The 11334-nt window shown below is 35.5% G+C and overlaps 2 protein-coding genes across 2 annotated transcripts; both read right to left on the reverse strand.

The window, feature by feature from the left end:
• Window positions 1-917: 917 nt before the first annotated feature.
• On the reverse strand, window positions 918-5318 carry LOC130935108 (exportin-2). The gene is made up of 2 exons (XM_057864681.1): window positions 2214-5318; window positions 918-1292 (listed from the first exon to the last, which is right to left on the reverse strand). The coding sequence occupies exon 1, from the start codon at window positions 5145-5147 to the stop codon at window positions 2214-2216; it is 2934 nt and encodes a 977-aa protein (XP_057720664.1). The 5' UTR covers window positions 5148-5318; the 3' UTR covers window positions 918-1292.
• Window positions 5319-7058: 1740 nt separating this feature from the next.
• On the reverse strand, window positions 7059-10322 carry LOC130932682 (uncharacterized mitochondrial protein AtMg00810-like). Its single transcript, XM_057862073.1, has 3 exons — window positions 10224-10322; window positions 9412-9571; window positions 7059-7396 (listed from the first exon to the last, which is right to left on the reverse strand). The coding sequence occupies exons 1-3, from the start codon at window positions 10320-10322 to the stop codon at window positions 7059-7061; spliced, it is 597 nt and encodes a 198-aa protein (XP_057718056.1).
• Window positions 10323-11334: the final 1012 nt, after the last annotated feature.

Here is an 11334-nt window from a genome sequence, read left to right on the forward strand (position 1 = left end):
GAACATTGAACAGGTGAAAAGAAATTAATCTTGAATAGTAATCCATGGTTGCTAGATAGTAGGTACAAAATTTAAAATATTTTCATTGGTACGATGATATATAATATGATCGTTTGACCATATAAATAACATTTAATTTGTTTGTAAAACATACCAATGTCATTCACTTATTATGGTTAGAATAGCATTATAAGTATTTTTGAATAAAGAATCGGGATGATTCTTTATATATATATATATATATATATAGATATATATCATATATATATATATATATATATAATATATATATAGAGAGAGAGAGAGAGAGAGAGAGAGAGAGAGAGATGTTACACATATCCTTTATAAATACAGTGAGACTTCGTTCACTAAAAAAATTCCCTAGTTATAAATTATAAGTGAAAAAAGTTAGAAATAAATAGAAAGAAACGTATCGCAGAATTTGACCTTCAACAACCTTTTTTCGAGAGGTTGGGGAGCTAGGATGGATTGAGTGGTGGGTGAAGGGTTCACAAACTCCAATTCGAAATTCAAACCATGAAGATGTGGTCCAATCATTCTTACATTTACCATCTTGCGGTCTCAAGCACAATCTTCCGACTTATTAGAATCAATACACTCGGAAAGACAGAAGAGGGGAAAAAAGAAGTCTTTTTTTTCCGGTCAGGAGAACAGGTTTATTAGTCTAATGGGTGGAATAAGTTCTTTCATTATCAACAGACCACAATACCCAAAATAAATGGAACTTAAGTTTTAATATTGTCTATCCCACTCGATTCATTTTTAACGAACTGCGTAATGCAAACTTTAATGAACCCAGGCTAGTTCACAATTCGGGAAGTGTTGTCGTTGGAACCCCGGAAACGATTGTTGATTCAACAGAAATCGCATTTCACAAATGAGTAAGAAATATCAAAGATGCGTAACGAATTGAAGAATAATTATAAAAATACCTACACAAAATTTGCTTTAACATTAAGGTTTACACAAAAATGACCGCAATAATTTGTCCCAATTTGCTCACATGCAGCAGAACAATAATAACTGCAAGAAAAAAAAAAGGGGGGAGCATTCATTGTTGTACACCATAAACCCAAAACACCGATACAGCACATGTTACTACAAAAAGCCTGGTAGACTACCGCATATGATCATTGGTGCCGCAAAAACGGATGCTGATAAATTCATCAAAACCTTTGTAGCAATTTCCCCTAGCTACTCCACAAATATAGCAGTAGACTCTCGGTAACCAGATAGTACTTGCGCACATCATTCCGGCATAGAATAAGATCCTGAGTAGTAGAAGGAATGCATTGTTAGTTAGACCTAGCACTTGTAGAGTTTGTAGTTATTACGACTACTTATCAACCAAATTGGAAACTGAAGAACAAAAAGTACAATAAAGTTGAGGAAAATGATATGTCGCTAGTTGTTACATACAGATTATGACATGTTTTAGTTTATAGCAACAGAAAATGACGAATGAAAATTATTTACTTATTTTGCAAATTGATACTCACTTAGCCATTACATGGCAACCTGGACTCAATCCCATAGCATAAATGTCAGTTCAAAAATGGTTTTCCACCTTCCATAAAACAAGTGAACAAATAAAAAGCTCCATCCATCCAACACCATTTTGACTACTATTCATGCGTTCCACTTTCAATTAAGAGGGTATAAGACCATCCTGTTTTTATTATTTTGCTTTAGAAATAAATTCTCTACTGCTAGTACAAGAGGTCATGAGAGTTTCCAAGTCATTTGTTTGATCTTTGACCTAACTTAACTTATGAAAATGAGTTATGTTTTCAACTTTTAAATAAACATCTCCTATATGATTATAGTTTAAGGATTCCCTACACCTATACTGTATCACACTCATTCAAGTAGACTTCAAGATACCACGTTAGAATAACATGTAAATGAGAGTAAATTTTGTCTGAATACCCATCATTCTTACCAACAAAAATTCATGTTATTATGACACAAGTGAACTACCAATATCCACCAAACCAAAGGACAAAGATATCTACTGTAATACACAGACAAAATGAATCAAGAAGAATAACAAATATAACAAGTATCACAAGCATTTCTTTAAACTAAACAATATTAGTCATCAGGGATACTTTTTTAATTATATTTGCAGAAAATTCACCAAAAGCAAACACCGCATATCATAATAAAGGGAAGGTAACTCAAGTACATACTCAAACTATTGTGAGATTGTAGCTGTTGCAAAGCTGAAGTAGAGCTGCTTGATTTGTTGGATCAACAGTTTCATTTATGACCTTGGGGTACCTCCCAGGAGAAAGTGCAGAAAGTCGAGATATTGAAGCAACAAAAAATTCTCTAGAATCTCTTATATCTTTTAGTGGATCCTCTTCCTTCTTCCCAGCATTGTAAAGACGAACAAATGTGGCAGTATAACCCACATTTTCTGTAATATCTGGCATATCAGGTTCCTCCTCAGCCCTATCTTGTTCTGGTCGTGAGAGAAGAGTGACAATGCTGTCCACCATTTTACCCCATGATTCAGCAGCAGCAGGATCCAACAGGACTGGAGACTCACAAATGAGCCTTGTTGAAGCAACAGCAGTCAACTTGAGCTCAATAGAACCGGTGATTAACTTGAGATTAGGTATCCAGAACTGGCTCAAAATCACATTAAATATATTAGGCTGGACAAGATTCATGGTTTCAACAAGATTTGAGGGCCCGTGTTTTATCAGGAAAAGTGACATGAATATTAAAAGGGACTTGATAAGTTTTACTGTCCGCCTTCGTTGGAGCTCTCTGAAAAGAGCAGCCCAAACATGGGAAATATAAGGCTGTATAACATTATACTCGAGACTCTCAATGACAGTATTGAGCACATAAAATCCTTGCTCAGATGTGCTAGAAGATTGTATAAGTGTATCAAATATGCCAAGAACTTTAGTCAGTCTATCACCTTGATTGATTTCATTTGGTGCCTTTTGAAGGAAGGCCTGGAGTAGACGCACAAGGGCAGGAACATTCGGAGCTCTCTTCCAAGAATCAGGTGACAAAAGGATCTCAAATATCTGCATGTAGATTGGTGGAATTGGAGGCCTGTTTAACTCAACAAGCTGAGCAAGCAATTGGAATGTGTATGGGAAAAACTCAGTTACATCATTGGATAAAATTATTTCAAGCCTAGGGAAAAGGCTCGCCTCAAAGACAGATACAAGAGATGGGTCTCTCTCGCTAGCCCGCTTCACAAGAATAGCAACTGATTCAAAGAGATAATGGTTAAAGATGGGGTTTTTAGGATTTTTGCAAACTTCACCAAGAATAAAAGCTAACCCCTCAATGCAAACTCGAGCAACCTCAGCAGATATATCTGCAACCCCAAGAACCCGCATAATGCATTTCATTACATATTGGTTCTCCTCAGACTCTGGTAGCTTCAATGCACTGAAAAGATTGTTCATCAGCATTGGGAAAATCGGATTGATATCTCTGGCTGTATAGCGTGGTCTACTCACCTCATCCTTTACCAACAAGAGTTTTTCAATACAACTTGCAGCATAAGAATGAACAACATTTGACTCTGAAGCAAGAAAACGAACCAAATCTGGGAAAAACTTCAATGCTATTTGCTTTGATATTTGACTGCGGAACATAGTAAAAAATTTGAGTGCACCTGCCTTAAGCATAGGAAACCCATTCACGTCTGGACTCTGCAGCTCAGGGACAATAACGGATTCAAAAAAGCTCTGAACATCAACAAGATCAGTGGACACATAACTAGTTCCAGCCTTCTTGGTTGCAAGAGAAACTACCAAGTATATAGCACAATCCTTATCCTTCCAATTTTCTGCGGGGTTAGCAGCAAAGGAACTTAATAAATTTTGTATTTGCGCAGAAACAATGCTTCTGACAACGTCCCCATAATGTGTGGCAATCCCCTTAAGTAGCTCACAAGCAATCCTCCTCCTGGTATCAAGATCACTACCTTCCATATCTCTCCTAATAAACTCAATGTAATTCATCTCAAACAGTTCCTCGTCATCATCCCTCAATCTTACATTCGGGATCACAATACACTGGCAAATCTGCGGCACAACTCCTTCACTGGCAAACAAGGTGTGATGAACACTGGTGCTGACAGTGGTCAAAAACTTGATTGCAGTGATGGCAAGCTGATCGCGGCTAGATGACTGGGACACATTTCCCAGCAAAGTCCACACAGCAAGAGCAAACTCATTCAAGTATCCTTGGAACTCCTCCTCATTCTTCTCCATATAAAGATTAATGTTCTCACAAACAGCAGCCCTAAGTTCATCAACAACCGCAACACCATCATTGCCACTACCCTCAAGAGCAGGATAACTAGTGGTAAGATATTTCCTAAACTCAGTCATCCACTCCTTCATATGATCCTCGAAAAATTCAGGGAGCTCCTGGAAATTTAAAGAAAAAAATATCCTACAACACAACCTCTGAGACTCAAAGAGGGGTCGCAGGGTCGCAGCATTTCCTCCAGAACTCGCAGCAGCATCAATCAGAGAAGCAGTTTTGAGGAAAATCTCAAGTAAAGGGGCAGCAAAATTATCGAGACAATACTTCAAATCAAGCAAGAGATCATTGGTCTTATACTGAAAACGAAACTTCTTGAAAATAGAATTGGCAGTGCCGAGAATACCGTTAATGGAGGTGTAATCAGAAGCCTGCGAAGCTTTCTGAAGATTGGACACAAGCTCAGGTAGTAGCGCGGGCCACGATTTGGGGAAATCATGCTTCCCGATTACAGCGAGGGCTTCGCTGAGCTGGCTCTGAATCTTCGGTGTGGCGGAGAGCATCAGCGGGACGATTAGGGATTTGATCTGCTCCTTCTCGGGGTCGAGTATTGGGGTGACAGCGGGGGCCCCTCCGTCGTCGGAAGGGGCGGGGGACCACCGACCGCGGAGGTGGTTCTTGAAGTTGACGGCGGCAGCTTGGCGGATCTGGTCATCGATGGAGGACTCAGCAACGAGGCGGAGGACAGCGAGTCCGTAGTTAGGGCGGTTAGAAGCCTCATCAAGTGAGGATTCTGCGTGGCGGCGGGGCTCGGGCGCCGGAGAGAGAGTGTGGAGGAAGCACTCCGATAGGAACTGGAGAGTTTGAGGGTTCCACTCCATTAGGGTTTTTGAGCTGGATGAAGACTGAAGAGTGAGGAGTGAATTTGAAGGTGAAAATCAAAAGTGAGAGAGGGAAACGGAGAAAAGAGAGGGATTTTTGAAGACAATCAATAATCTGCTCTCGCTCTCGCCCTCGCTCTCCCTCTCCCACTCACTCGCATCATAACCTAAGGGATTCTAACTTCCAAAAACAAGAGCAAAAGCGAGAGAGAGTGCGCATGCTTTCTTCCATGGTAATGGGCTTTAGGAGGCCCAAATAGTGATTCTTAAATTGCCAGTGTCCGATAACTGATTACAGGCCCATTGGGCCCATATTCATTCCTTTATTAGTTGGGATCGTCCTATCGTTACAGCTTCAAATGGATCCATTGCCACTTCCGAAAAGAAAAAGAAAATGGATCCACTGCCCATTGGATGAATTTAGCGCTTCTCACTTGTCAGTCAGGAATATATGGAGATTTCATGGAATCATGGGTTACTATATATGGAGAGTGGAGACTTCACGGATTCAATAAAAAAAAATATTTTTTGCACGCTAAAATATATCCTATTATATAAAAATTCGGTTTTCGTAGATAGAATTCACATGGGATGTCAAAATATTTTTTAATTTATTTTTTAACTCCAAAATTAATAAGAAGATCAGACAAGTTTATAAACTCTTAGAAACATATCTTTCACAATTTCAGTTAAAATTGTGATCTTTGGCAGAATAGATTTAGGAACCAATATTAATGACGTAAAGCAATCTCTAAATGAATACATCCATGCATATATCTTAACAAAATATAAATAAATGAAAAATGGAGATTTTAGAAAACATAAACAATATGTCAGAAGAAGAAAAGCACTAAAAAGAGTCATATTTATATAACACTTGTCAAATTCAGAATGTAAAGAGTGGGGTGAAAGAATAAAGAGAAAAATGTGTAAAACGATGCATGAAGTGATGAATTGATATAGACCTAAAATAGTGCAAAAGGTCTCGGTTTGAAATTGAGTTGAAAAATGAAAATTTTGAAAAACATTGAATTTCACCACTGTAAACAAATGAACCAAGTTTTGAGAAGATGAAAAAGTTAATTGTTGAAAACAAAAAATAATTCTAAGCTCAAAAGAAAAACAATTGTTTTAAATTCTAAGTCCAAAGTAGGTCCAATACTTTTGGATATAAGTGGTCCAATCATAAGGTAGACAAGCAAATACCCTAGGTCCACCAAATCTGAGAAGCCTCCAACGAGTCTATATAACAAAAAATTAAATTAATGAAGTCACTTATCATCTGTCCAAAATAGCCTCATCTCGATCTGCAAGACAAAAATACTAAACTAGAATATTAGCAAGATTAAAAAATATTAGATGAATCAATAATGCCCAGTGCTATTCTCAATTTGCAGAACCTCTCTTTTAGCAAAGGTTTAGTGAAAATATCAACTTGTTGATCTTTTGATTTCGCAAATTGAATATCTAAATTCCCATTTTGCACATGTTCTCTTATGGGAATGAAATCTAACTTTAATGTGCTTAATTCTTGAGTGCAACACAAGATTCTTTAAAATATTTATGGCACACAAATTGTCACAAAATATAGGAATATTAGATACATTTAGTTTGTAATCAGCTAACTGAGTTTTCAATCATAATAATTGAGAGCATGAAGAGGCTACAATATACTTAACTTCAGCAGTAGACAATGCCATTGTTGCTTGTTTCTTACTTCAACATACATTGAGTAATTTGTCAAGAAAATAACACATGCCACTGGTGCTTCTTCTATCAACTCTATTCCCTAACAAAATCTGCATCATAATAACCCACTAATTAAAAAGAATCAGTTTTGGGATACCATATACCATAATTAATGGTACTGAGCACATAACGAATGATTCTTTTCATAGTTGATAAGTGAGATTACTTGGGCTTTGATTGAAATCTTGAGCATATACCAACACTTTGAATGATATCAGGCCTTGAAGAATTAAGAAACATTAAGAAACCAATCATTTTCCTATATCTTGTCTCGTCCATATCTCTAGCATGTTCATCTTTGTCTAACTTGATGTTGGGATGCATGGGAGTTCCCATTGGCTTGGCACATTTTAGCCCAAATTTCTTAAAAAGTTTCTTAGCGTATTTTTCTTGATGAACAAAAATACCCTCTACAGTTTGCTTAATTTGCAATCCGAAAAAGAAAGTGAGCTCTCCCATCATGCTCATGTCAAATTCACTCGTCATAAGGTTAGCAAAATCTGCACACAAAGTCTCATTAGCAAAACTAAAAATAATATCATCAACATATACTTGTACAAGAATGAAATGATCATTGGAGTTTCTAATAATTAGAATGGTATCTGTGGCTCCCATTTGAAAATTATTTTTTAACAAAAATGAGTTAAGCCTCTCATACCAACCTCTAGAAGTTTGTCTCAAACCATATAAGATTTTAGCTAGTTTGAAAACATAATTTGAAAAGTTTTTGTTTTCAAATTCACGTGGTTGAGCTACATAAATTTCTCTATCTATTATTCCATTTAAAAAGCAATCTAATGACTTTCATTCGAGTTACAAGAGAGAACAATTCATCAAAATCAATACCGTCCTCTTGATCATAGCCTTGAGCAACTAATCTTGCTATTTTTTGAATAATGGTTCCATCTTCTCACAATTTATTTCTGAAAATTCATTTTGTACCCATGACTTTCTTTTTATTTGAATGAGGCACAAGGTTCCAGACTTCATTTTTTTCAAACTGCTGTAATTTCTCTTTCATAGCTAACATCAAAGAAGGATCAACAAGTGCTTCTTGGATATTTTAGGGTTCAATCTTTGAGATAAGAGTTATATTCTTGGATTCAACTCTTTTCAAAGATGACCTAATTATCATTCCTTTGGATGGATCACCATTCTCTTGGCCTTTTGGTTTAGGTTGAAGTTTTAGGTTCATCTTGATTCACAATTGCCTCTGCATCAGGATTTTCTGCCACGATAGGAGATAATTCTAAATTGTCTTCTATAGAATTGAGATTTTCGTTGCTTGCAGGTGCAGTTTCTTAAGAACTTGAGAGATGTTGATCTGTCTTAGCATTCTTTGTCAATTCATCTTCAAAACCTAGACTATCATCAACACAAACACCAAGAATAATGTTAGACTCACAAAATTTGACATGCATAGTCTCCTCAACGGTCTTAGAGTTCTTGTTATATACTCTATATGCTTTGCTATTTGTGGAATAACAAAAAAAATACCTTCATGTATTTTAGGATCAAATTTTCTCAAATATTTAGTATAAAACACTTGCAACCAAACACACAAAAGTAATTGCGTTTAGTAGGATATCCTTTTCAAAGTTCATATGGTATTTTTTTCAAAAACTTTCTTATGAGTGTTCGATTTAAAATGTAACAAGCTGTATTTACAGCCTCAACCCATAAGAATTTAGGAACTTCATACTCACAACACAACATAGCTCTAGCCATTTCTTGAAAACTTCTATTTTTTCTTTCCACAACATCATTTTGTTGAGGTGTTCTAGGACATGAGAAGTTGTGTGATATGCCATGTTCATCAGAAAAAGATTCAAAATATTAGTTTTTAAATTCTTTACCATGATCATTTCTTATTGAAACAATTTTTTATTCCTTTTCATTTTGAATCTTCTTGCTGAATTTTTCAAAAACAGAAAATGCTTCATGCTTATGAGTTAGAAAGAACATCCAACCAAACCTAACGTAGTCATCCACAATAATCATTCCATAACTTTTTTCTCCAAGACTTTGAGTCCTAATTAGTCCAAACTGATCAAGATGCAACAACTTCAATGATTTCTTAGTAGAGACATCTTTATTGGGTTTAAAAAAAATTTTGTTTGTTTACCCATTTGACAAGTATCACAAGTGATATCTTTATCAAAAATAATGTTAGGAAGACCTCTCACTAAACTTCTTTTAACAAGTTTAGAGATTTAGAACATGCTAGCATGTCCTAATTTTTTATTCCACATCCATTTTTCAGATTCCATTAAAGAGAAACAAGTTACATTTTGAACTTTAAGATCATCTAGAATGATACCATAAACATTGTCACATCTTTTTGCAATGAACAAAACAGTCCCTGATTTTTTATTTATGACTTTATAATCTAATTTCTTAAAAGTTACTACATATCCAATGTCACACAATTGACTTATGCTCAATAGATTATGCTTTAACCTATCAACTAGAAAGACACTATCTATGTAAGTAGAAAAATCTTTGCCAACCTTACCAATGACAATTATTTCACATTTACCATCATCTCCAAAAGTGACAAACCCTCCATCATACTTGTTGAGTTTGATGAAGAAGGCAGTCTTTCCGGTCATATGCCTTGAACATCCACTATCAAGATACCACATGTCCGATTTTTTCTTGGATATAAGGCAAACCTGCATATTTTTCAACTAATCTTAGGTATCCAAATCCATTTGGATCCTCTTATGTGAAATCTTCTTCATTACCAAAAGATTTTAGAAATATGAAATATTGTTGAGGAACATGACCATTTCTATTGCATTTATAGCAATCTTTTTCCTTTGCTGAATTTTGAGGCTTGCTTGAAATTTTTGGCTTGACAATCTTGGAAGAGGAAGCTTCATATTTTTTAAATATTGGTTTGAAAACAGATTTGCTTTCCTCTATGAATCCAAAGTTCAAAATTTTCAAAGCTAGATCTTTGACAAACAAGTAATTTGTCAAGATTTTGTGAACTTTGAACAAATTTTGCTAAGTCTTCGTTAAGATTGTTAATTTTCTTATTCAGCTTTTCATTTTCAGCAATTAAATCAGTAGAGGCTGAGACTGAATGCTTGAGTTTGAATTTATTTAACTCGGCTCTCAAAGCAACATTTTCTTCTTTCAAAGATTTTTCATCACAAGATTCGGTTGCCTTTACTTTTTCTAACAAAATTCATTTTCAGCTCTCAATGCCTCATTATCTTTCTTGCACTTAACATATTTATTAAAAAGTTTCTTTGAGTTCACAGTGAAATCTTTGATAATATAGTACAATTCATCAATAGATCAGTCAAAAAGATCTACCTCATTCATATCTGTGTGATCAGCCATTAAACATATTTGATCTTCTTGATCAGAATCTTCTTCATCTTCAGAATCAGTGTCATTTCCAAGTCTTTCCATGTTGCCATCAACACCTTCTTTTTTTCTTTCTTTGATTTTTCACCTTTCTTCAATTGAGGGCAATCAGACATGAAGTGACCTGGTTCCTTACAATGGTGACAGATAAACTTGGATTGATCCTTCTTGAAGTCATTGGATAAAGAACTTCCTTTGCCTTTGCTTTTAATTCTCATTAATCTTTTCATTTTTCTTGCAAAGAATACCATTTCTTCATTTGAGATACTGTCATCAGATTTCTATTCTTTGACTATCATTCTTGATTTTAATGCTACACTTTTTTTTTGTCATAGACTAAAAGCTTATCTCTTAGCTCATCATAAGTGATTTTTATCAAATCATTTTTTTCAGAGATGACTGTACTTTTTTACTTTTCACTTCTTAGTAAGACTCCTCAAGATCTTCCTTACCAAGATTTCTTCGGAATAGCTTTCTCTCATGGCATCCAAGTTGCTGATAATTATTGAAAACCTTTCGAACATTTGATCGATGCTTTCATCCTCCTTCATGTTGAACATCTCATACTCCTTCATCAGCATATCAATCCTGGTCTCTCTTACTTGCTTGGTTCCTTCATGGGTGATTTTGAGCTTGTCCCAAAATTCTTTAGCTGTTTTGCATCTTGAAAATTTTTTGTATTCTTCAAAACTAATAGCACAGTGAATTGGGTTAATTGTCTTGACATTCAGTTCAACCTTCTTCTTTTTTTTTTCTATCCATTCATTGTCTTTCTTTGGCACTACATCTCCCTTAGTATTTTATTTTGTTAGAATGTTTGGTCCATTGACAACAATCTTTCAGATATTATAGTCGATTGACTGCATAAAGATTCGCATTCTCTCTTTCTAGTATGAGTAGTTGTTGCCGTTGAGTTAGGGAGGTCTATTATTGGACTACCTTTCGGTGAGTGTGTACGCCATGATGTTAGCACCCATGTTGTTGGCCATAGATTTTTGCTCCAATTTGTGAAGCTTAACTCCTTGAGACCTTGCTCCTGATATCAACTGATGGAACT

The sequence above is a fragment of the Arachis stenosperma genome, chromosome 6 (genome assembly GCF_014773155.1).
Source record: "Arachis stenosperma cultivar V10309 chromosome 6, arast.V10309.gnm1.PFL2, whole genome shotgun sequence".
Lineage (NCBI taxonomy): Eukaryota > Viridiplantae > Streptophyta > Magnoliopsida > Fabales > Fabaceae > Arachis > Arachis stenosperma.